At 34.1% G+C, this 27,945-nt stretch overlaps 1 protein-coding gene, 1 non-coding gene and 1 pseudogene across 6 annotated transcripts in view; 2 read left to right on the top strand and 1 right to left on the bottom strand.

The window, feature by feature from the left end:
* Window positions 1-1,498: 1,498 nt before the first annotated feature.
* ZMYM4 (zinc finger MYM-type containing 4) overlaps window positions 1,499-27,945 on the bottom strand; it is a 137,952-nt gene continuing 111,505 nt past the window's right edge. For 3 of the 5 annotated variants that reach the window (XM_063104530.1, XM_063104528.1, XM_063104529.1), the window contains 7 exons: window positions 23,301-23,472; window positions 23,036-23,131; window positions 20,538-20,689; window positions 9,029-9,140; window positions 7,318-7,566; window positions 5,420-5,549; window positions 1,499-4,553 (listed from right to left, as the gene is read on the bottom strand). In XM_063104530.1, coding sequence (XP_062960600.1) covers window positions 4,346-4,553; window positions 5,420-5,549; window positions 7,318-7,566; window positions 9,029-9,140; window positions 20,538-20,689; window positions 23,036-23,131; window positions 23,301-23,472 — 1,119 coding nt within the window. In that variant the 3' untranslated portion in view covers window positions 1,499-4,345. The remainder of the gene's footprint in view (window positions 4,554-5,419; window positions 5,550-7,317; window positions 7,567-9,028; window positions 9,141-20,537; window positions 20,690-23,035; window positions 23,132-23,300; window positions 23,473-27,945) is intronic. The other 2 variants (XM_063104531.1, XM_063104532.1) reach the window with 1 other exon arrangement.
* Window positions 9,761-10,111, top strand: LOC134384872 (large ribosomal subunit protein eL34-like; annotated as a pseudogene).
* Window positions 16,320-16,423, top strand: LOC134385323 (U6 spliceosomal RNA). The gene has a single exon (XR_010024316.1). It is a non-coding gene; the product is annotated as a U6 spliceosomal RNA (small nuclear RNA).

Genomic DNA, 27,945 nt, shown 5'->3' with positions numbered 1-27,945 from the left:
AATAATTATGAACTATGAGTTAATAAACCTGAAATATATGTAGAAGAAAATGAAAAAGTTGTAGGGAAATATAAAAATCCAAATTGGCAAGACATTAAAAACTTGAATAGACCAATCAGCATTAATTAAAAAGGCAAAGATCTCCTTTTAGGGGGATTAAAAAAAAAAAAAAAAAAACACAAACAGAATTAAAAAGTTTAGTTTGACCATACTTGAGAACTGAAGTTCTATGTGAGGTGTTCCACAAAATGGAAAAGGAAGAAAACCTGCCCAGCTCTTTTTGAGACTAGTGTTAACAGTAATTCCAAAACCAAATAAGGAGAATTAAAGAGGAAAAAAATTAATATTTCACTTGTGACTATAGATGCAAAAACACAAAAAAACTAAATAAAATATTAGCCAGCCAGATCTAACAGTATTTTTTCCAATCCACAAGGGTTTATCTAAGGAATTCAAAAACAGTTCAATAGGAAATTAACTCACTTCTGCTTCCATTCCATTGATCAAAACTTCGTCCCATGTTCACTCCTAGTTGCAAGGGAGCCTGGAAAATACACTCTTGTACCAAGGGAACCACTGCCTAAAACTTGAGGGGAAGGGGATTCTGTTAGTAGGGAGATGAATATGGTACAGTTGTCTTGTTCCTGAAGTGATGATATATAACTGTTACCAAGTAAAAGAAGTTTCACAGATTAAGAGTTCTTTCTCCAATTAAAAAACAAGTAAATAAAATATCATATGCTCTTTCTGTATCTGTTGATATACCATGTATTCCCTCCCTTTTTCAATGGACTGAAGTACACCAACGAATTTTTGTGATGCTGATCACTACTGATATGCATATAAACACATATGGGTAAAGAACTTATGATTTTATTATAGTATGTAGTCATTCTAAATATTTGATTCAAATATGAAGAATCGATCAAGTATTACATTTTGCAGAATCCAAAGTGCTGAATTTAGTGAAAATTCAGACTGTAGTATGGGAATTTACATTTATTGAAAGTCTTAGTACATGCCAGGCAACTGGATATGTTATAGTGAAAAATATCTGACATTTGAAAGCCTACCATGTGCCAGGCACAACTTATAAGGAAGTTATTATGCCCACTTTATAGATGATAAAACTGAGGCACAGAGAAGTTAACTAATTTACCTAGAGTTATACAACTAGTAAGTGGAACGACGAGGCTCCACAGTTATGATCTTTCCTCTATGTAACAATACCTCTTAATTATTATTTTTTTCAATGATGATAACAAAGTACGATGATAGACAAGTACTAGCATAAAGGGATTAGAGATATTATTACTTAATTCTTTCCTAAAATTTCAACTCAGTACCACAGGAGACCTTTTAATTCACATTGAAAATTAAATTCTGAATTTAATAAAAAACTGGGATTCATTTACAGAAATTCATTTTACTTTATACTTTTTATGACAACTTCTGTTTTACAAAATTAGGAATGCCATAGGGCAGGTGGATAGAAACAGTACGAAATTTGAAGATGTGTTTGTACAATACCAAGACAACTTTACAGTCTAAGAAAAATGCCATTTAGTTTTACATTCTCAATTTAAATATGATTTATACTTAAAAATGGGCATATTCCTTAATCTCACAATTTCAAAATTGTTAAACTGATGTAAGCTTATAAATCTCAAAAAAGTTTGCCTGAAATCAAATATGTACGTACCTGATATTTCTAGATGTTGGTGCTTTAAATATGAGGAGGGGTCTTCAAACAATTCATGGAAAGATTCATATTATCTTTTAATTCCATTTTTCCACAAACTTTTTGAAGCATTTTTGTATAGTTAATAAATTAACTAAAACTGGGAACAAGTGTCTTTTGAGGGAAAAAAGGAAACAACTGAAAGACTTTGCAGTGAAACAGTATGTTTACTGGATTGAATAAAAACCAAATAACTTTTCTGAAAACTGCTCTCTTTCTTTGCAATTTTACTATCTGTTGGGTCATACCAATAAGGTCAAAGAGTAAAAGATATTTAAAACTCTTTCAAGACATAAAGGAAAAGAACTCACCCATCAAATACAAATATACTATTTTATTCTAAGGGAATATTTCTGTGGTTTCTTCAAGGGGAAAACCCAAAAGTGGTTAAAAATCAAAAAAGAACGGAAAGGATGATTTAGATATTTCTCTTTTTTTTTCTCCCCTGGGAAAAAAAAATGTAATTTTACACAATTTTAATAAGATAAAAAAAGAAAATAATCAAATACACACATCAACTGCTACACTTATGAGGAATGACCAATAAGTAAGCAATATTTTCTCTTATGAATTAGTTTAGGGTTCTGGGCAACTCTGTGGACTAACATGCAATTGAAGTTCTGATACAATCATTTATCTGGGTATTGTTTGTTCTTAGTTAAAAGATACAGACTTTTTTTTCTTTCTGGTATTTTATAACAATTTATCTACTAGGCTAACAATATTTGTTTTTCATACAACTATATAAGGGGAAAATGTTAGTGTTTATACAAACCATAAAATTCCTACAGTGGGGACTATTCTACCTGATGTTTCTGGATAGTTTATTGGCAGATTTATCAGACAATTCAATTGTTTTTCCTCCATATCAAACAAGGTATGGAAGTAAGAAGTTTTCCAGTCAGAAATGACAAACACAGATGGAATTAATCATACAGAATCGGGGCAAATTTACTTCTTTCACACAGTTCTTGGTAACAAAGATGAGATTTGTTACAGGCAGAAGGAAAGAACCATCAAGTATACAATGTCAAAAGGCCTATGCCTACTTTTTAAGTTTTATTAAATTACCTTTATTTGTTTAAAAAAAAAAAAAATCTGCCATCCCATCCCCACCTAAAAAATGGTACATACTGAAAAGTCTTTCAAGGTTAAAATTTCTAAAAGGCTTTTTGACTTCTCTCAACTTTATCATAGGGTCAAATTAACCTCAGCTAAAAAAGTTCTGTGATTGGCCAACATCATAAATGCACTAAGTCAAAATTTTGTGAGGAAGAAACTGAGAACAGAGATGAGGGAGATGGACGGATATGCCACTCACGCCCACGAGTGGCAGTCCTCATAGAACTACTGAGACAGCTAGTTTGGAGTAATGCTATAAGAAGACCTGCTTATGGATATGCAAGACAAAGTCTTTGTATCCTAACCCCAGAATACCTATTTTCAAGTTTTCTTAGGGCAACAAGGTCATCTTCCAAATGCTTTATATAGGAACCTACTAAGACCTTTTCTACCATAATTCAGATAGCTACGTTAATACTGTGTCTTTGTGGAATCACCCACAGGTTTGCCAGTTAAGAAGGAGATAAACTATTCTTTTTGAAATGACAAGGGCCTCCAAAAACTGGTGCAAAAGACAAAATAAGAGGAACTGTTTGGGAAACAGGAAGGTAAAACAGTGGGAGAAAAGCTGCCGTTGGGGAAAAAATAAAAAAACAAAAGGAGAACCCCTAGTTCTGTGTACCACAGCTCAGGCTATGAGACAGCAGCGATAAAGGCCTGCACCCAGAGAAGTGGGCATTTTAGTGGGTTTTCTACAAATATTTCAAGACACCTGGGGTCTAATGGGCTCCACAGATTTTCTCAGTGTATAACTAGTTTACAGAATATCATCTCCTTTACCTTAATTTACCCACATCCAGACCCACAGCTGAGAGGGCTAGACCCAAAAAGTGAAAGGGACACATTACTATTAACAGCAGTGAAGGTCATTTTCCCTGATGTGAGGGGCCCATGGCAAAAGCACCAGAGGCTTCTATCCTTCACATGATTGGCTTGGCAGTGAAAAATGAAAATCAAGAGCACTTCACTCTATCTTTTAAAAAATGTTGCGTATTTTTATTGGGTCTTCAAGTCTGAGTCCCCCAGTCCTCGTTTGATGTTACTCTTAGCTCTAAACTGATTTCACCCCTGACTTATGGAGGGCTTGCCCAAGTAGCCTATTGCAGCCAAGGTTTCACTCCAAAGCTACCACTCTAAGGTCTAAGGTTACTATGGTAGAGTTTTATACAACAAATTTTCCTTAAAAATATTCCACAATTTGTTATTCCCAAACAAAATAAGATTATGCACCACTCAGAGAAACTGGTTAGTCATTCTGAAGATGTCTAAGAACTATATCACTGCCAAAGAACATTTCTCAGTTCGTATTCTTTCCTTCAGTTTTCGTTTGCACATCCACACTGTGGTTCACGAGTCATCTGTTTTCCATTATTTTATAATCAAGTCAAGAGGACTTGTACTTATACATCGTTTTCCAACAGCTGGATGCATTCACAGTTTGGTGCATACCAATGTGTATGAAAATAGGAACCTCACTTCCATTTAATCTGATAATTCAACATCAGAGTCTTCAGATTTGGCTTTGGCAAGTTCTTCATGTACCTCCCTCACCATGAGAATACGTGTTAACATGGTGTCCAGGGTCCCAGGGTCTATCGGGAATGTGGAGTACCACATGGGGCTATTCGGGACACAGGAGCGCTCAGGTTGAAGGTAAAACACATCATTCCTCTGCTTCACACTTTCAGAACTATCCACAGGTGGGGCGGGGGGAAGAAAAAAGAAAGAAAGAAAAAATTGGGAATCAGAGAGTATAGGAAATATGAACTATTCCTTAATATAATGGCTCTCAACTTTTTCCAACTGTGACTCACATCATAGATAAGCAACATACCCACAGGCATTAGTAGGTTTACAGGCATTTTTCTCCAAGGAGTAAAACCTGTAACTCCACATCTTTTCTCACACACTCAAGAAATCACATTGTATTGCAAGTGAGTATAATGTTGATATAACACAAAGTGTAAATCACAAAGTTTAGTACTTAACACATTATTAAGAGCAACAAAAAAAGTCAACTCACATTTGATGCTATGGCTGAGAACTACATATCCTACCTGCCCAATATCCCAAGAGCACTCAATAGACATTATCAAAGGACAAACCCAGCCATTATATTTCTTTGAGAAAAAAGTGATTTAGTGTGGATCTTACAAATCTAAAATCATAAAGTTTCTCTAAGAAAAGGACCACTTAAAATTTTTCAATTCCTTAATTACAGGTTTAACAAAACAACCTTTCTTCAAAAATTTTTTTCTATATAAATAATAAAATCACTGTACATTAGACATCACATAAAAGTTGAGCAACAGTTGTAAAGATCAAACAATAACAATGATTCTTGCTTTTGAGGAAATTTTTGGAAAAAAAATAATCAAAATAAGGTAATTTGTTTCTTGGTTCAAAATCCAGGCAGATATGACAATGGGGAAAAATGAACTAAAGACAAATTGTCTAGAGTCACAGGCCAGCTACTTTCCTGATGTTCAAGCATGAAATCCAAAATATTTTAACTGCTATTTGTAGTGTACTGTATTTCAGAGAAAGATCACCTACCACTTGGACAGGTAAAACTCATACAGTCGGACTGGACATCTTAGTGGGTTGTCAGTATTCTCTGCCATCTCTACACCCACTGGAACTTCGTCATCTTCATCTCGTTTCCTCTTGCCAACAGTTAGTTTATCTTGAGCCAGGAAATAATAATCAAAGGATGATATTAGAAAAGTCTATTCTTCAAGTCTTAAGACACCTAATGAGTTTTGCTTCACAGCCAGAAAGTTGTCACTCCCTCCCTTTCACTCACTCACTTAACAAATATTTATTGTGGTCCTTTGGAAGTGCCAGACATTCTTCTAAGTGCTGGGTTTGTAGCAAGCATTACATAAAACAAGGTCCCTGTCCTGTGAAATACATGTTCCCCTGCTCACCAAAGTGGGAGCACTATGGCAAAAAGTATGTAATAGGACAGTATGCCTCTATTTTGAGCCTGACTTTGTTAATAGACTTTGTTAGGTACAGGATGCCTCAGCCACAGCAAGATAAAACAGAAAAAAAGGTTTCTTCACTACAGTATGTGTTCTTTCCTCCACATGCTCTTTCCCACAGTAAACTCCAAGACAGAAGTTGCCATTTCTTTACCCGAAAATAGTTCTACTGTGGGGCACCAGTGTGTACTGGGCATTTGCTCAAGTTTCCTTTATTTGTCATAGTATTGTAAGAAATGGCATCTTTGTTGGGAAAATAAATTCTCAGTAGAGTTGGCCATTTGATAAAAAAAAGAACAAACCCTTTTCCACCAAAAGAATTTTGCAGAGGCTAAGGATTACCAAAAAGAAGCTGGGGTAAAGACATGGAAAGTAGGCTGTTTCTTTTCCACTTTTTCCATTCAGTCTTCAAGAGAACACTAGGTGGACCTGAGAAACTAAGGAAAAAGGTTTTCTTCTTTTTTGATACCTGCTTTTAACAACTGGCATAGAACTTTCCCTGGCTTTCTACATTAGTTATTACCATAGCAAAATCCACCCATTTTCTATTTAGAAGCTACCTAAATGGAAAGACTTTGCTAGTTACTCATTCAGAAAACAAACTGAACTTATTACCAATTTTACCAAGCAAAAAAACAGAGAAATATTACCTGACTGCCTCTCCCTCCCCCAATTAATATCAACTAAGAGCACATACTGGGTTACATATGAATAAATATTGTTATGTGTGTTAAACATCACGATTATTCTTTATAGATTTTAGTTTCAGTAATTTTAAATTCTCACATTAAAAAAAAATTTCACTCTTAGAAGTAATAATTTGATTTTGGGAATTTTAGAACTTATGATTCTGGTCAAAAGTAATACATTTAATTTCTAGTTCTATAATACCAATATTAATTTTTTAAACATTAAAAACAAACTAACTTAATAGGCTATTTTTGGAATGCAAGATCACAAACCTTCCAATAAAACTGTTACTACTGATATTATTCTACTGTATATAAAAGCAGTATGCTATAGGCTAGCTTTTTAAGTTCCTTCAGAATTTCACAAAGTTAACTAAAAAGAGGTGCTCTGGTCAAAAAAGATTTAGAAATAGATTAAAAGTTAAGTAGGTTTCTTTTAACTAGCAAGTGACTCATTTGGTACCTGTAAACCAGTAATTCTCAACCTTGGTCATATATTTAAATTCCCTGAGAAGTTTGAAAATGCAGATTATTTAGGCTGTACCCAATTAAGTCAAAATTTCTAATTTAAATGCCAATAACAGCATATTGAAGCAAGTGATTCCACTCATTTTGGGCAAGTCATTAAGCTACCTTTGAAAACAGAGAAAAACATTCAAATGTTAAAATTAAGCTACACTCTTCCATGTCTGGATTTTATAATCACCCCTCTGCAATAACTCTCTACTTTGGTACTAATGAGACTTCAGATAGAAATCTTACAAACACCACCACATACCTGGTTCTGACTCCTGCTTCTGTAAAGGTGGGAAGAACCTCAGATATGTCATCTTGGTACTGTACTTCAGAGTCCTGGTCCGTCTCATCACATGGGCAAAGGAAAGCTTCAAGTGCTCTGTAACATTCTTTAGTTGAAAGTATTTGGTATTGAAGAAAAGAAGGGTGTTTAAGAGGACAATTGGTGAGTAAGCGCCCAGCTGTTTACACTCCCACAAATGCTCTTCTTCAATGCGAGAGAACATGTAACCTACACAGAAGTGGGGAAAAGAAACACTACTGAGCTCTTGCTAAACAAACTAAGTAATCTTTCAAATTTTAGAACAGGAAGATATGAAGGGAAAAGACTGTTCTTCTCTTTCCCCCTCTTCCTTATGAAGAAAAACAGAATAGGCACTGCAAAGAAAAGGGCAGATGATTCCACTCAAGTAGACACCATGAGCATTCCCCTGAAATAGTTTTAAACTATAGGTATTTTAGATCAGGGATTGGCAAGCTTTCCTATAAAGGGACAGAGAATAAATATTTTTGGCTTTGTGGGCCACACAGGCTCTGAACAACTTTGTTGTTGTAGAAAGTAAGGAGCCATAGACAACACATAAAACAAACAGGTGTGGCTATAAACCAGTAAAATTTATTTATAGACACAAATGTGAATTTCATAAAATTTTCATGTCACAAAATATTAGTTCTTTAAAAAATTTTTTTTCCCAATCATTAAATATAAAAACCATTTTTAGCTCATGGACTACCAAAACAGGGAGCAGGCCAGATGTGGCCAACTTCTGTTGCAGATGATTAAGCTTCCTGTTAATTGAGGTTCAATCCTATTTAGCCAAGATCATCGGAAGGCAGATAGCTCCCTCCCTCTCACCCCAGTCCCCCTTATTTTTAATTTATATTAACAGTGATTACTTCCTGATGACTTATCAGCAATTTTTCTTGAAAAGCAGAGGTCCTGCAGAAGAATTAAAGTACATGTACCTTTCTTTAGTTGCACCTTGCCCCTTAAATGTAGACCTTTCTAATGTTGTCTCCTCGATCCTCTTTGTTGCTGCTTCTGCACTCTTTTCTTGGAAGATTATCCACAAACACGATCTTTTGACTTTCAAATCTATGTTCCCAGTCCCCTCTCTGAAAGCTAAATGCATCAAACCACCATATTGTTCAGAATGCTACAAAGATACTCTGCAGCCCAAGAGAAAGGGGCACGTATGTTCCTGAGCCTAACATTCAACATCTCCATTCACAGCTGAGGAGCCTGAGACCAGGAGTGAATTATTGACCATATGTCGTCAGGCAAGTCCAAGACAATTCAAGGATGAGGACTTTACTCTCTTAACAACCAATTCAATGTACATATAAACTACTGAAAAAGGCCATTGTTAGCAGGTAGAATATGTAGCAGCTACTGGTACAGTGTGCAGCTTTACCAATACTATGAGATCAAAAATGGTTTCTAAAAAGGTAAATGTAACCTCAAGTTATTTTTTACTTTCAGCAGTTAGTATCTATATATGCACTGTATGAAGGTTACAGTTTTACTAAAACAATCAACAATAAACCAAAGACTTTCTTCATAAAAGTTCAAATATGTTATAAATCAGGACAGGAATACAAAACGAACAATTTATAAAAAGATGATCACAAAACTTAAGCAATTTAAGAAAGCATATCACGAAGATAGTCAAAATAAAAAATAATCATCCTACCATTAGGAAGTATTGTAGGTTCCCATATTTTCAAGAGTTTGGTAAGTTCGATCATAAATCTGGAATAGGGCTCAGTAAAAATGTTATCTATTCTACCATTTTCGAACAGGTACTACAAGAAAAAAAAAAGGAAATACACATGTTGATACAAAGAAAAAAAGGTTTAACAAAGTGTTAGTGTAAGGAATATAGTTTACCCTTACCTTTTTGCCTTTACAATATTGTGGACCAAGTTAAACCTCTAAGTATTTTAAGGATATGTGTTAAAATACGAAGATTCAAGTTAAAGGTTCCTTTCACATTAAATGACATTATCTTCAGCACTGATCTTGCAAGGTAAAGTTTTTATTTTCTTTTAAAAACATGAATGGTACAGAATAATTATTATAAATAAGAACCCTTTACTCAGTTCATAAAGCTGATATACTAAAAATTGGTTCCAATGCATATTTCCCAAGTCATTTTTTTTCTGATTCATAATGTACATTGGCAGATGTGCTCTCAGAAGTTTTAACTAGTGTCAGATGACCTGAGGAAACCCAAATTTTAAAACTATTTATTTGGAGCCTTTTAACGAAATCTCTCAACTCTACCCGACAACCTATCCCTCAAAATGTTCAAGTCTAATTATAGGACATTAAACTATGTTAATTATAACTATCAACAACTATATCACAGGAGTTAAAAATGTATGGAGGGCTCTTCTGGGGACAGTGTCTAGAAACACTAAGAATGGTCCAAAGTCTGACGTACCACTGTTGGCTTTCCTATATAATACAGCCTCTAACAAAACTAGACTGTCCCGAACCCCTGATAATAGAATCATTTACCTTTACACCAAGAAGGTTGGGAAAGCACCAAAATCTGTACACGACATGTACACAGGCAGAGACTTCAAGGGGTTCATGCTATGAGCCTAAAATACTTATGAGGTGGTCTAAACAAAAAAATGTCAGCAGGGCCTATGCTGGCTCCATGTGTGCTAAATGTGTCCCTGACAGGATCAGGCACACTTTCCTTACTGAGCAGCAGAAAATCGTGTAAGTGTTGAAGGCACAAATACAGAGTCAGAAAACTAAATAAAAAAATTAGGCTTTTTTTTTGGCGACTGGTTGGTACAGTTATCCAAACCCTTGCCTTTGGTATTATAACACTACACTCTAACCAACTGATCTAACAGGATGGCCTAATGAAACTTTTTTGAGCAATAAGAAAATGAAAAGTCAAAAAAAAAAAAAAATGTACTAAGGGTCTGATAAAATCAACAGAAATACAGAAATACAATAAGCAATTATAGAACAATACAAGGCAGCATATAGGTACATGCTAAAGATCTTTTGGTGTTTTTAAGATTTGGCATTTTTCATTTATTTATCCATGGCTATCTTGGTTTCCTGCAATTTCTGCCTATGTAAAATTTGGAGAAAATTATTCCTGTTTAAATTTATTCTGGCTAATAAAAATTATACACCATGTCAATGTATATTGTTATGAGGCCTCTTCAAAGGTAATTACGATCTTACTGCCGGATTACATTTTGTTGGTAAATAGTATTTTTCTTATTTTAATAAAGTCATATTTCCAACTTAGAAATATTATATCCTCATTATAAGAAGTTTTAAAGTACAGAAAAAATGGAAGAAAGAATATTCAAACCCACCACACAAAGCCAACTAATATTAATACGCAGGGATATCTTAACCTTTTCAAACAATTTTTTATAAATAAAGGGGTGAACTTTGTACATTTATGCAAATATATAAAATACATGTTTTTTAAAAACTATCTTTTCAATCTCAGATCAAGTATGAGTCAAGAATGCCTATTCTTGCCATTCCTATTCAACCTTATACTAGAAGTCTGAGCCAGAGTAATCAGGCAAGAAAAAGATACATAAAGCATCCAAAAAGGAGAGAAAGAAGCAAAACTATCTCTACTGACAGATGGCAGGATCCTATATATAGTAAATCCTAAAGACTCCACAAAAAAACTAATTATTAGAGCTAATAAGTAAATACAGCAAAGTTGCAGGATACAGGCAACACACAAAAACCAGTTGTATTTCTGTAAACTTGAAACAATCCAAACAGGGAATTGGAGAAACAGTCCCATTTACAATAGCCTCAAAAGAATAAAATATTTAACAAATTTAACCAAAGAGGTACAACATTTACACATTTAAAATTACAATAAAAAACTGTTGAACTAAAGAAGACCTAAATAAATGAAAAGACATCCCATACTCATGGCTCGGAAGACTTAATACTGTTAAGATAGCAATCTCCTCCAAAGCAATCTACACAATCAATGCAATCCTATCAAAATCCCAATGGCCTTTTTTTGTGTATATGGAAAAGCCAATCCCAAAATTCAAAGGACTCTGAATAGCCAAAAGAAATGTGGGGAATCACACTTTCTAATTTCAAAACTTACTACAAAGCTACAGTAATCAAAACAGTGTGTACTGCCACAAGACCAACACATTAGAATTAAAAGTCCACAAAAACCAATAACCTTTGGTCAAATAATTTTCTACAAGAATATCAAGACCATTCAGTGGGTAAAGAACAAAATCTTCTACAAATGGTTCTGGGAGAACTGGATATCCACATACAAAAGAATAAAGGTAGACCTTACTTATTTTTTATTTTTTATTTTTTTGTCTTTTTCGTGACCGGCACTCAGCCAGTGAGTGCACCGGCCATTCCTATATAGGATCCGAACCCACGGCGGGAGCATCACCGCGCTCCCAGCGCCGCACTCTCCCGAGTGCGCCACAGGCTCGGCCCGACCTTACTTTAAATCAAAATAGATAACTGACCTAAATATAAGGGCTAAAACCATAAAACTCTCAGAAGAAATCTTAGAAGTAAATCTTCATGACCTTGAATTTGGCAATGGATTTCTAGATATGACACCCCCCCCAAAAAAAAAGGAAAAAAGAAAAAGCAATTAAACTTCATAAAAATTAAAAATTTTTGTGATTCAAAGTACACTATGAAGAGTGAAAAGAAAACCAGGCACACTGCCAGCACTTTGGGGCCCTCCCGGGGACCTGAGGCATAGTGCTGGGGACCAGACACCCCTCCCACAACCAGGCACACCGCTAGTGCCAAGGAGCATGCCAAAAACATCACCTCCATGTGGGTGGCCCACCACAGCCACCACAATAACCACTGCTGCCACAAAAGTGGCTAGAAGCCACAACCACCAAGCAGATGGTCTGCCAGCCACTGGAGTGCATTGACACAAGGAGAGTCACCAGCAGAGACCAAAGAAAAGAAGACGTCTCTCTCCACAAAGCCCATTCCAGAGTGACAGAAGAAGCATCTGCTCTTGATAATATTGGGGGACCTGAACAGACCTCTCAGCATTGGACAGATTATCTAGGCAACAAATCAACAGAGTAACCATTACTCTTTCAGAAGGAGAGAAGAAATCTAGGGTTATCAGACGGGGGAGGGAGAGGGGGACAGTGAGAGACTAGACAAGGGGCATAAAAAATAAGTACGATTTGTAAGAATACATATGCTAGTAATATTGTGTGATCAACATATATCAATGTTGAACCATAAAAATATGTATACTCAACTATGATTCAATAAAGATTTTTTAAAAATAGATGTTTTTATATGGATATGGAAAGATGTCAAACATCAGTAACTTTTATAAACAGTACGTTAAGATCCCATTATAATAAAGTGGTTGCATATGTATACATTATGTTTGCCTCCACAGACAAAACAATATGTAAGGTATAGACCCCAAACTGAATTATAAGTGGTCTTGATGTCTGTGTTCTATTGTTCTATCACGTTTGGAATTGTAAAATAAATGTGGAACCTCTTCTCTTAAAAAAAAGAAAACCCAGAGAATGGGAAAAAACTTTTGCTAATTACATATCTGATGAGTTTAATATACAGAATATACAAAGAATTCCTACAACTCAATAACAAAAAAGACAATCTAATTAAAAAATGGGCAAAGGACTTAGACATTTCTCCAAAGACATACCAATGGCCAACAAGTACATGAAACAATGCCCAATGTCATTAGGGATATACAAAAACACTTCATACCCACGAGGACAGTAATTTTTTTAAAAAATGGAAACTTAGAAATGCCGGAAAAAATGAGATATTGGAATCTTCATACATTGCTTCTGGGAATGTAAAAGGGTGCAGCCACTGTGGAAACCAGTTTGGTGGTTCCTCAACAAGTTAACCACAATTACCATAAGATGCTGCAATTCCACTCCCAGTAATATATGCAAAAGAATTGAAAACAGGTGCTCAAACAAAAACTTGTACATGAATGTTCACAGCAGCACTATTTACAGCCACCAAAAAATGGAAACAACTCAAATGTCCATCAATGGATGAATGAACAAACAAAATGTAGTATATCCATGTGATGGAATATTATTCAGGTATAAAAAGGAATGAAGTACCAATACATGCTACAACATGGATAAACTTCGAAAGCATTACGCTAAGAAGCCAGATACAAAAGACCACATAGCATATAAATCCATTGATATGAAACATCAAGAATAGGCTAGTCCATAGAGACAGAAAGCAGATCTATAGTTACCAGGGAATGATGGAGGAAGCAATGAGAAGTGGCTGCTGAATGGGTATGGAGTTTCCAGCAGGGGTGATAAAGACGTCATGGAACTAGATAGTGTTGATGATTGTGCACCATGAACGTACTTAATCCCACTAAATTGTACACTTGAAAATGATAAATTTTATGTTATGTGTATTTTCCCGTAATATAAACAAATATAAACACTATACATATAGTTCTGCAAGTTACTTTTCAATATGTATGCCTCTAAGAATTTTCCATGTCAGTACATATAAAAGCATGTTATTCCTTTTTTAATCATTGTATAGTATTCCATTGTATCTACATATATTGAACTGTTACTCTTGATTAACACTTGGGTGGTTTCCAATTTTTTGCTATTAAAAACAGTGTTATAATGGAAATACCAGTACATGTGTGTATTTCTCTGGAGACATGTACTAAACAATGGATTTGCTAGCTTGAAAAATCTATCTTCATTTATAGTTTTAATAGCCACTGTCAACTTGCCCTCTGAAAAGGCCTCCAATGGTGTACCTATATTTTCACTAATACTCGGTATTATCAAACTTCTCAATCTTTCAAATTTTTAACCCATCTAATCTAACAGGTGAAAATTTTCCCTGATTACAGTTGAGCATCTTTTAATACGTGAGAGGCAGTACAACATAGTGATCACAATCACAGACCCTGAAATTGGACTGCCTGGGTTCACATCTTGGCCCTGCCAGTTACTACCTCTGACACTAAAACAAGTTATTTAACCTCTACATGCCTCGGACTCACAGCAAAAAATGGGATAATAGTTCCTGTACTTCATAGGGTCGCTTTAACAATTAAATAAGTTAATTTATACAATGAGCTTACATTAATGCTTGTCATATAAAGTAAATGATCATTAGGGGTTACTGGTACATTTTGTCTATTAGCAATCCTTTGTCTTTCTTCTGTTACTTGCCTGTTTGTATCTTATTCCACTTTTTCTACTATTATTGTTGTATTGTTTTATTGATTTAGAGATTAATTTATTAGTTAATTCTTGGCTAAGTATGGTAATATGAACTAAGAAAGCACTCTCAGTTTGGGTAAAGAGGTAAAAAATAGACACAAAACAGGCTGCTAATGGGAATATTAATTGTCTTAATTTTTATACAGAGCAACTCAGCAATATGTAGCAAAAAACTAAAACAAAAAGTTTCTGTCTTTGCCCCAGAAATTCCACTTTCAAGAATATAGCCTAATGTTCATGGGGAACTTGGTGCTAATCCATTCACAGACCACCTGCTTCTGGATCAGGGTTTCATTCATAGCAAAGCAGCTCCTTCACTGCAATCTACTGAGAGTCAGTCCTTGACACAGGAGTTTGTAGGAAAAAAAAAAAAAATGCAATATTTAAAGAAGTAAACCCAAGAAAAAAAATGAACAAATGAAAAGAGAATTTATCCTTAGCTATCCTCAGGAAATATTGTATAGACATGTGTACAAAAATATTCAACAAATCATTGTTTATCAAAGAAAAAAATCTTAAGAGGTGATGGATAAAATAAATGACATTATCAGTGTATTATAAATCATGATACAAAGTTGATTATGATATATCATTAAGTAAAAAGAAAGGTTATAGAAACATAGTAAGAAATGATTTTGTTGCTGCTATTGTTTAAAGGGCTTTCTTGCACTGTCCCCTTCCCCATGTAATGTTAACAGTGGTGACCGAGCTACTGATATCACAGTTGAGTTCAGTTTCTTTCTTTACACTTTTCTGTATTTTCAAAATTTCTTACAATTAGCATAATTATTTTTATAATCAGAAAAAATAAAAGGAAACAAGTTTGAAATGTCGACATAAGTAACCTTTTAAAATTCCTTACGGTAAAGGAAAGTTTATTTTTTGTCAAAATTGATAAAAGGTTCATAATATTTACTGCTTATAATCATTCGACAATTATTTGTGAACTTACAACCTCTTTTTAATAGTACTATCATATAAAGTCACTTACTAACATAAACAATAAATGGAATAAATACAGAAAAAAACTTTCAGAGGCTTAAAATTTCCCACAAATTACAGTATATTTATAAAATGTAGCAGAGTATCTGACATGTAAAGTACTCCAACGTTTTTGACTGAAATCATTGCAATGACCATGTATGTTTTGAATATATCCAAGCCATTAGAATATTAATAACCACCAGAAAATATCTTATTTGACATCTGCATTGATAAAATTTTTTTAAAATTTGTAATATATTACAAACTTGAAGAACAGAGGCATGTTCAAAATTCTACCTTAACAAAATGCATGCATAGTACATAGTAGGTGTTCAATAAATTTTTGTAGAAAGAAACTATAAAAATCCTCTCATTTCTTAGTTTAAAAAATATCTTTTAGAGCCTAGAAATTGAATAAAAATGTAATGGGAACTTATAAAAAAGAAGCCATTTCAATTTTGTGGGAAAATGAATGCTGCCTGCATAACTGACTATCCATCAGAAATATTTTTCATCAGAAATATCCTTGCATCATGTGCAAAAATGATTTTAGATGGATTAAAGATGCAATCTAAAAAACCAAGTATTTTAGAAATGTATTAGAATTTAAATTTAAGTATTCAAATAGTTACATACTGAGTAATACAGAAAACCCAGGAACTAGGGTATTTCAAAAAATTCGTGGAAAAGTACAATTCGAAGATAATAGTGCTTGCCTTGGGAGCACACATGCTAAAACTGGAACAATCCAGAGATTAGTATGGCCCCTGAGCAAGAATGACATGAAAATTCATGAAGTGTTCCATATTCTTTAAGAAAAATAAAAAGAGAAAAAACCTCTGGACCACCATATTAGCCAGCCGCCAATCCCCTCTCCCCCCAAAAAGAGAGAATAAAAAAGAGAAAAAGAGAGCAGAACAGTGGTTACCAGAGGTAGAGAAAGGGAGGGTTGGGGGGGTGGGGCAAGGTTGGTAGCCTGGTACAAAGTTACAGATAGATAAGAAGAATAAGTTCTGGTGCTGCAGGGTGAAAATAGCCAATGATATTGTGTTGTATATTTCAAGATAGGCAGAGAAGAGGATCTTGAATGTTATAGTCACAAAAAAACGATAAATGTTTAGGTGATAGATATGCTTACTATTCTGACTGGATCGTTATATACTGTAAGGATGCATGTATTGAAACAACAAACTGTACCCCATAAACATATACAATGAAAAAGAAAAATTTTTTAATTTAAAAAAAAAAGAGACAAAGAGAATACATATCCTGGGTGGGCCTGAAGAAAAGAAAAGAAAAAAAAAAGATAATACAAACATTTTAATGAACTCTTTGAAGTGCGCTTGTATAGAAGAAAATATACCTATATTGGACTACATAAAAAGGAAAACTTTTAAATAGTAAAATACAACATAAAAACTGAAAGGCCAGAAATAAGACGAGAAAAATTTATTTCAAACACTTATATTAGAGTTAATATCCCCAAGATAAAAGAGATCTTATAGATAGAAAGGAAAAATCCAAATGACTAACAACATAAAAAAGATATTCCACTTCACAAAAATTGGAAAAATGCAATTTTTTTTGTGTGTGTGTGGCTGGCTGATATGGGGATCTGAACCCTTGACCTTGGAGTTGTCAGCATGAGTGAGTTATGCATAGCTAACCAGACAGCCCCCAAAATGCAAATTGAAGACACAAGATGACTTTTTTTTTAACCTGTAGAACTATAAAAATTTTGAAAAGGAGTGTTAAAGAGGATTTAAGAAATGGGTACTTATACACACACTGCTGGTAACACTGTAAATCATTACAACCATTCTAGAACGTAATCTGAAAATATCTTAATATTGAAAAAAATACATATATGCTTTAACCTAGAAATATAAGTACCAGTTCATAATAAATGCAAATAAAATATTTACTGAAGCATTGTTATTAAGAGCAAAGATGTGAACAAAAGAGAAGCCCTGTCCACTGTTGGTGGGAATGTGGATTAGTACAGCCATTATGGAAAACTGTATTGAGGTTCCTCAAAAAACTGAATATAGTGCAGAGATGGCTTTCAGAAAGAAAAATAAAATAAAAAATTTTTTTAATTTAAAAAAATATGGAAATACCATATGATCCAGCAATCCCACTTCTGGGTATTTACCCAAAAGATTTGAAATCAGTTTGTCAAAGAGATGTCTGCACTTTCACGTTCACTGCAGCACTATTCACAATAGCCAAGTTATGGAATCAATCTAAGTGTCTACCAACGGATGAACATATAAAGAAAATGTGATATAAATACAGAATAGAATACTACTCAGCCTTAAAAAAAGAAGGGAATTCTGTCATTGAGACAACATGGATGGAATTGGAGAACATTACACTAAGTGAAATAAGCCAGGCATAGAAAGACAAACACCACATGTTCTTACTTATCATATGTGGACTCCAAAACAATTGAACCCATAGAAACAGAGAGTAGAATGGCACTTACCAGAGGCTGGGGGTTGTCTCAAGAATGGTCAAAGGATACGAAGTCTCAGACAGGAAAAATTAAGTTTTTTGGGTTTTTTTTTTTTTTTTTTTTTTGAGATCTATTGCACAGCACGGTAAATATAGTTAATAACAGTGTGTTATAGATTTCAAAACTGCTAAGAGTAAATTTCAAATGTTCCCACCACAAAAAATAAGAATCTGGGCTGGCCGGTTAGCTCAGTCAGTTAGATCACGGTGTTATTATACCAAGGTCAAGGGTTCAAGATCCCCATACCAGCCAGCTGCCAATAAAAAAGTATTTGAGGTGATGGATACGTTAGTTTGATTTAATTATTCCACATTGTATTTATAAATCACAACATCACTTTGTACCTCATAAATATAATTTATCAATTAACAATTTAAAAAAAGAAATATATAAGGTGTGGGTTCTAAAGTATTTATTACATTGAAATATAAATTTGCAACTATATTTTAATTATCAAGAATATAAATATTTAAGATCTCAGGTGGTTAATCTAAAAAAAAAAAAAAAAAAAGGAATACGAATATTGGAGTATTCAACCAGAATATATCATTCATAGAAAAGAAAGAGTAAATTAAGTCTGACTAATGAATTAAATCCTGATTTATTTCACATAATTGATATGCCCTAGTTGGGGGAGAGGGGGGCAGCAAGGGAGAGGGAGCAAGGAAAAAAAGAAAAACAGCCTGAATGTCTAAAAGAGGAAAGGCTAAATGACTAGTACATTTGTACTCTGCAATATTATGCAGAATTATTTTTTTGAAGGAAGGAATTTGATTTATATTGATGTGCAGGGATATCCTCATTGGGAAAAGCAAACTGCAAAAAATGTGTATGGTATGGGTCTCCATTTTGCTAAAAACGAAGCAAAGCCAAAACTATTAACAAACATCCATATACATGTTGATGGAGTTTGGATGTGTTGTCCCCTCCAAAACTCATGTGGAAATTTGATCTCCAATGTGGCAGTGTTGGAAACTCATTGAGTCATGGTGGCAGATCCCTCATGAATGGATTAATGCTCTCTCTGGGGGAGGGGAGATTAATAAGTGAGTTCTCTCTCTATTAGATCCCACGAGAGCTCGTTGCTTAAAAAGACACTGGCACCTCCTCTCTCCCTCTCGCTTCCTCTCGCCATGTGATCTGCTTGTACCCGCCGGCTGCCTGCCACTTTCCGCCATGAGTAGAAGCAGCCTGAGGCCCATGCCAGATGCAGCTGTCCCAGAATTATAAGCCAAATACACCTATCTTCTTTATAAATTACCCAGTCTCAGGTATTTCTGTTAGAGCAACACAAAACAGGCTAAAACACATGTATAAAGATATCAAACAAAAGAAGGCAACAGAAGGACAACCACCTTGTGGGAATGGAGGGAGAAAATTTTTATCTGTATATTTTCACTGTTTTAACAGTTACACTGAGCACATACTACTTTTGTAATTAAATAACAAAACTTTAAGACCAAATAAATGTCTAAAATAGAGTAACATCTTCCATACGAAATGAAGAAAATTGGGCAGAGTAGAAAAGAAAATCAACAATATCCAGGGTTCTACCATCCAGAGATGATAACCAGTGTAAACATTTTTGGTATATTTCATTTTATTTATGCATTTATACCACTATGTTAACATATAATAATATACATATAATTTATACTTTTATTTTGTTCATTTAATGCTTCAGTATTAATATTTTCACATTACTAGAAGCCACTTTGTGAACAATTTTTATTGGTGACAAATATACAATTTTATGAATGTACTACAACTTACTTAACCATCACACTTTGGTGAACACTGAGGCCACATCCAATCTTGTGATGATGTCTGAATTTCAGAGTATTAGCTTTGAATGGACTCGCAAAAACTGAAACATATACCCAAACTGCTTTCTAGAAAGTATACACTAATTACCACCAGCAAAGTAGGAAAACTCTTAATGACGAGTGTTATTTTTTGAGCTTGCTAAGGTGATAACAATGGAATATCTATTATTTTAATTTGCATTTTAAAAATTTTAATGAAACTACATGATATATACAAGGGTATTTCAAAAAGTCGATGGAAAGATTCATATTATCTTTTAATTTTATTTTTCAACAAACTTTTTGAAGTACCCTCATATATACAACACACAGTCATCTACATTACTATTTATGGCCTTTTTTCCCTATTTACCTATGAAATGTACCATCTCTGATTTGTGTTATTCTACTAACAGTTTCAATTTAGCTTACAAAAACCTTTATGATCAAGACTTTTAACTAGGGTCAGTGCTTCATCAAGAAGACAGTATTGGAACAATAATAAACAATCAATACACATTATAATTTTTCTGCTTAATTCATAAATTCTCTCAGAAATATTAAAAATGCAATCATTTTTATAACAATTATTTAATTTGATACCTGCTGAATTCCAAGGCACAAGTATAAGATACTGTCTGGATCATATTTTTCACCATTTGGTCTCCGCACCTCTTGGATAAACTGGCATAAGCCCAAACTCAACTCAGCAAAAGTGCAAGACAGAATATCTTCCTTCAGCTTGATAGAGCGGACTGTGGAAAGGCAGAAAACTACTGAAACATTAACTTATAACAAACGTAGTGACATTACTTGATTTACTGAATAAACATTGAATATTACTGTGCCACACTCGTTGTGGTATAGACTGATGGATACATGGATTAAAGACAAATCCTGATCTCAAGGCTTTTTTAGTTAGGGAGATAAAAACAATGTAGTGTGTATGGTACAATAAGTGCTATGACACAGGTTTTGTTTATAAAGGGTTTTACAAAAGCAAATGAGGACATCTAATAGGGAAGAGTCAGGTTAGATTCTGGATGATGTGACACTGGTGCTAGACATTAAAAGGTGAAGAAGTTAAAGATAGGTAAAGAATTGAAATCTGAGGATACAAAAAAATTTCCCAAAGTGTATTCCATAAAACACTAGACTCATGTGAGAGCTGGAGAAAACTGAGTTTCTAGGATCTAATAAATTTGGAAAATGCAAGATACTGTGTCTGTTTCTGAAGAATTTACAGTTCCTATTGGTACATTAAAGGCTCTGAGAGTATCTGCAAAAAATAATGCTGTTTAACTTTCTTTAACTTAGATTTATTTGAATATAGAATACTTGAAATAACATAATATAATATATGAAATAACATAACATAACATAATATAACATCCTCAGGCCCTTGAAAATGCTAGAACAGAGTATTCCATTTGCTAGGCCACAAAGGTGAAAAGGTTCAGGGGACTTAGATGTACAGGAGAAAAGCAAGAAAAGTACGTGGGGGCAGGTAATAATCAGCCTCATATATGAAGATTTTGAAGGCAACAAAGAACCAAATTAATTTTGAGCAGGAGAACTGTCGAATTTGATCTGTAGAAATCCTACTACAATATGTTGATCAACATTGTGGGGTTAGAATTAAAACACCCTTTCTAGTCATTGCTCTTCTGTATTTAGACAACATTGCATGTTTCCAAAGATACACTCAGGCTCTCCTAAATTGGTTTTGCATAAGGTAAGTAGTGGCTCATGAGGGCAAAGACCACATTTGACCTTATCACCCAATACCTAGGCACCATGCCCAACACATAATAGACATTCAGTAAATATTTTCTGGTTGAGTGAGTAGCAGAAATCAATAGGCATCCCCTATGGCTATTGCATTTAGGGCTTAGTCATCTAAAGAGGTATTGTCCCTCCACTCTTACTATCGTCCTTTCTGTTTTATTTCTTTTTAATTTTTTTTGGCGGCTGGCTGGTATGGGGATTGGAACCAACACTGCATTCTAACCAACTGAGCTAACCGGTCAGCCTGCCCATCCTTTTTTATTTTATTTTTATTTTTATTTTTTAAAAGATGACCAGTAAGGGGATCTTAACCCTTGACTTGGTGTTGTCAGCACCATGCTCTCCCAAGTGAGCTAACCAGCCATCCCTATATAGGGATCCAAACCCGTGGCCTTGGAGTTATCAGCACCACATTCTCCCAAGTGAGCCACGGGCTGGCCCCCCATCCTTTTTTAAAACAAAGAGTGCTGTGGTTAAAAGTGAGTGGTTGAGGACGTAATACACCTCCATAACAGGAGTATATTTATATAACCTCAGAGGACAGAGATTACACTTGATCTGTAGGAACTCAGTGAATCAGTCACAGACCAGAACAACAACTAGCTGCTCCAGTAAGGAAGGTTACATGTTCCCAAAATCCAACAAGGTGAAGTGAGGTGAAGCCAAGAGTGCATGTAATCATCCTGCTATAACAGAGAGGGTATAGCTGGAAATCTAATTACAGGGGCAAACTCATCCCTTCCTGCCCCATCTTATTCCATAAAGATTGTACAAGTATCTCATAAAACTCACATAATAAAAAAGCAAAAGATAAATTAAAAACAAAAATTTAGAATAGGATGTCAAAATCAGTGGAAAATGAAAACTAATGTTGGCCTAAAAATTACAGATTGTGCTTTATTTTGCTTCTGAATATCCTGTGTGAAACCCACGAACATCGTTAATTATACAGATCTCAATATTAGGAAAAATTCCTACAGAAGAAGCAAGGCTTTTCCATGTATTTTCTAAAAAAAACTCCACAGTGGGTTCCATATGGATTACCATACAGACATAGGGCTCAAGAAGACATATTTTGAGCCACTTGCACACTGTTAGAAAATAAAATAAAATTGTTATATTTGCATAATAAACTCATGATCAGAAGACACACCTTATCTTTCTAAAAACCTCTTTAAAACTGAGTATAGGACATTAATTTCTCTTTCTAACCTTAAGACTTCAGTTTTAAATAATTTTAAACATTCAATTTACAAATTTAAATTGACAATATTATAAATAATTAATGCCAAATGGAGAGAAACAAGTTTTACCTCTACAGCCTGGTTCTGAGGATTCTTGAGAGAGAGCATGGTCTTGAGCACTTCCTAAGGGGTCAGAACATGGGCTAGACGAGGCATGTTCAACTCCTGACGAGAAAAAAAAATAAATGAGAAGTTTAAATTAAAATGGGGGGAAAATTAAGCCAAAACTAAAGTTTTTTTGGGTTTCTAACCTAGGATTTATCCCTTTGATTTATGACTTTAAATCTGTATTTCCTCCTACCAAAATGAAGACAAATCCATTCTGTGTTTTTACCTCCACATTTTAGATCCACCTGCTCTTCCTTGGCATTTTTCCACTGAACCCAGTTCTTCCATGCATTTACCCCATACATGTATTTCAGTGTCATCCCAGACACTGAGCACCCTTGAAAGGCTCCTTGAATAAGACTCCTGGGCTCCACAGCCACTATAGACTTCTTCCGTCCCTGTAAGAATTCCAAAAATTTACAGAATATAAAATTTAGTTTTGGACCTTTAAAAATCAGGGTTCTCAAAGCTGGAAAGGGCATAAATTTATAAAATACAGAATTCAGTTTTATGTCCTATAGATTTAGAGTTCTTAGAACTGGAAAGGGCTTTAGAGATTAATCCAATCCATTTCAGAAAGAAAGAAAAAATTTAAATGTACATTGTAATAATTACTAATATTTGGATACTTACTATGTTCTAGATACTGGACCCATGCACCCAATGAGATATGAATAACTGTTATTACCACTCAAGTCTATCTAATGAAACACATGAATAGGTCATATTCTGGGTTATAAAACAAGCCTCAATAAATTCTCTAACCACAATGCAATTAAACTAGAAACAAATAACGGAGAGTTGTCCAAAAAAATCCTCCAAAATTGCACTTTAAACAGCACACTTATGGGTCAAACGAGAAACCACAAATGCATAGAAAATATTTTTAAATTAAATAAAAATGAAAACAAAACATAACAAAATTTCTGTGACAGAGCTAAAGCAATGCTTAGAGGGATATCTATAGTATTAAAATGCTTCTATGAAAACTGAAAAAAAAAGTCTAAAATCCATAATCTAAGCTTCTATCTTAAAAAACTAGAAAAAGAAGACCAAATTAAAACACAAACCAGGAATGAGGAAGGAAATAATAAAAATAAGAGTAAAAATAAATGAAAAAACAAAAAAAGACATTGTGGTTACTAGATGCTGGGAAGGAGAGGAGGAAAGTGGGATAGTGAGAGGATGGTTATAGCTAGATAGGAAAAATAAATTCTACTGTTGTACAGTAGTGCTAGGCATCTATACCAAACAATAATTTATTGTATGTTCTCTAATGGCTGGAAGAGAGGAGCTCAAATGTTATCATCATAATATAAATTTTTGCAACGATGAATTTGCTAAGCACCCTGATTTGATCACTGTACACTGGAACGTGTATTCAAATATAACTCTGCACCCCATAAATATGTACAATCAATATGTTTCAATTTAAATATGGTACATCTCTAGCTAAAATAATCAGGGGGGAAAAAGGACAAAAAATACAAATTACCAGTACCTGATCCTGCAGACATTAAGATAAGGGAATACTGTGAATATCATTATGCCAATAAACCTGACAACTTAGACGAAATAAACAGATTTCTTGAAAGACACAAACTAACAAAGCTTACTCTAGAAGAAAAATGACCAGAATAGTCACAGAAATTGAATTTATAGTTTAAAACCTTCCCACAAAAAAAAAAAAAACGCCAGACCCTGTTGGCTTCACTGTTCAATTATATCTATATCCCAGTTAAAGTATACAAATTTTATTTCAGAACACAGAAGAAAACACTGACTCACTTTATGATGTCACCATTACCCTGGCATCAAAACCAGACAACGTCATTACAAGAAAACCACAGAATATCCTTCTTGAACAGAGAAACTGAAAACTTGAACAAAATATTAGTGAATTGAATCCAGCAATATATAAAAAGAATACGTCATAAAAAAGTAGGGTTAATCTCAGGAATGCAAGATTAATCATTTGAAAAATCAATGTATCTCACACCATTTTAACAGACTTAAAAGAGGAAAACCAGATAATCATCTCAAAAGATGCAAGAAATCTACCTGATAAAGTTCAATACCTCATCATGACAAAAACTTTCAGCAAATGAGTGGTAGAAAGGAACTTCCTCAACCTGAAAGAAGCTGTCTATGAGAAATCTACAGGTAACCACATAATACTTATTGTTCCAAGACTGTGTACCCTTTTGCCCTGAAATTGGTAAAAAGGCAAAAAGGTCTGCTCTCACTACTCATATTCAACATTGTACTGCAGATCTTAGCTATTTCAATTAAGCAAGAAAAAGGAAGAAAATGCATTGAGATTAGAAAGGAAAAAGTAAAACTATCTTTATTCACAGATAATATGATTGTCTAGGTAGAAAATCCCAAAGATTTTAGTTGATCAAAGTCATAGGACACAAAGTAAATGTACAAAAATCATATGTATTTCTATATACTAATAAGGAACACTGAAAAGTGAAATTTAAAAATAATCAAAAAATTTAAATACTTACAAAATAAATTTAACAGAATCTAAGGAGGCTTGTAAAATGAAACATCCAACATTGAGATAAATTAAAGATTACCTAAATAAAGGGGAATAATACCATGCTCACAGATTAGATGACTCAAAATTGCTAAGATGTCAATTTGCTGATCTATGGATTCAGGACAGCCCCAATCAAAATTCCAGCAGACTTTTTTGTAGAAATTGACAAGTTAATTCTAACATTTAAAGGGACATGCACATGACAATTTACAAAAAGAAGAACAAAATTGGAGGACTTACATTTCTGACTTCAAGACTCATTGTAAAGTTACAGTAATCAAGACAATTGGTAAAGATATAAAAATAGACATACAAATCAATAGGACACAATGGAGAATTTCAGAAATAGGCCCACACATAAATAGTCAGTTGACTCTTAACAAAGGTGCCAATATAATTCAATGGAGAAAGGACAGTCTTTTCCAAGAGTGGTGCTGAAACAACTGGATATCCACATGCAAAAAATTGAACCTTGATCCTTGCCTCATCTCATAAAAATTACCTCAGAGTGGATCACAGATGTAAAACCTAAAACTACAAAAACTTCTAGAAGAAAACATAAAAGAATATCTTAGGTATCGTGAGTTAGGTAAAAATTTTTAGATGGGATATTAAAAAGCTTGATCCATAAAATAATAAAAATTGATAAACTGGACTTCCTCAAAACTTTAACAAAATACTAGAAAACCAAATCCAGTAATATATAAAATCTTCTATTCAACATCAAGAAAATAAAAAAGGGGCCGAGCCCGTGGCGCACTCGGGAGAGCGCGGCGCTGGGAGCGCGGTGACGCTCCCACCGCAGTTTCGGATCCTATATAGGAATGGCCGGCGCACTCACTGGCTGAGTGCCGGTCACGAAAAAGACAAAAAAAAAAAAAAAAAAGAAAAGAAAAAAGGAAGTTATAGAATAGGAGGAAAACTCTTATTTGATGAAGCAATTACATCCATAATAAAGAATATTTACAACTCAGTAGATAACAACAATCCCAATAAAAAAAATTTGTAAATGCACAAAAGATTTGAATAGATGTTTTATCAGAAGATACATGAATGGCAAATATACATATGAAAACATGCTCAACATGATTAGTCATTACGGAAACACAAATCAAAATCACAATGAAATACCTCTATACATTCATTGGAATGGTTAAAATTAAAAATCAACAATACCAAGTGTTAGCAAAGTCATGGAGCAGATGGAACTCTCATGTATTGTTGGTGGGAATGTAAAATGGAACATCCACCTTGGAAAACAGTCTGGCAGCTTTCTTATAAAGTTAAATATACTTATAACATAAAACCTAGCAATCTCATTCCTAGACATTTTTCCTCAAGAGAAATGAAAACATACATTTCTGGAAACATACATTTCTGGAAACAACCCAAATTTCCATCACCTGTTAAACAGCTGAACAAATTGTGGTTTTTCCATACAATGAAATGCTACTCAGAAATAAAAAAGGATGAACTACTGAGACATGAAACAACATGGATGAATCTCACAAACATTATGCTAAGTGAAAGAACTTAGACACAGAAGGCTACATATATTATATGATTACATTTATGTGAAATTTTAGAAATGACAAAACAGTACCATTTTGCATCGATCTGCATAGCAGAGGGGTAGTTGTCAGCAGCTGGAGATGAGGCTGACTGCAAAAGGTCCCACAGGAACTTTTTGGTAAATGGAATTGTTTGAATTTTTTTTTTTTTTTTTTTTGGTCTTTTTCGTGACCGGTACTCAGCCAGTGAGCGCACCGGCCATTCCTATATAGGATCCGAACCCGCGGCGGGAGCGTCGCTGCACTGCGCTCCCAGTGATGGAATTGTTTGAATTTGTGGTGGTAGTTACATACTGTTTGTCAAAGCCCATCAAATCGTACACTTAGAACTCATACATTTTTTTTCATATAATTCAATAGAGCTAATTAAAAAAAAAAATAAGGCTATTATTCTTTAAAAATGGGCATGGGAAAGACCTCTCAACATGAAAAATAGCCTATATGAACTTCACTATTACACTGTATGATAAAGTGAACCTCAGGATTATAACATTAAAAAAAAGATAAATTCAGAGACTTTTAAAAAGAGAAAAAGAATATTAAAAAGGATTATAAAAAGCTTTTTAAAATGAAACAAAACAAAACCCTCAATTATAGAAATAATAGAAAAAGTCTCTGCTGAAAGAAATGCAAATAAAAGACATGGTTCTTGACTTCAAGAAACAAAAACAAAAGCCCCCAAAAATGAGGTTGCCTTGAACTTGTTAAAACAAGTGAACAGATATGATGTTGACAGGTGGGAGGGGGGACAG

Source organism: Cynocephalus volans, chromosome 8 (assembly GCF_027409185.1).
Source record: "Cynocephalus volans isolate mCynVol1 chromosome 8, mCynVol1.pri, whole genome shotgun sequence".
NCBI classification, from domain to species: domain Eukaryota; kingdom Metazoa; phylum Chordata; class Mammalia; order Dermoptera; family Cynocephalidae; genus Cynocephalus; species Cynocephalus volans.
The sequence above is the reverse complement of the archived record's forward strand: the minus strand, read 5'-3'. Positions and strand labels throughout refer to the sequence as shown.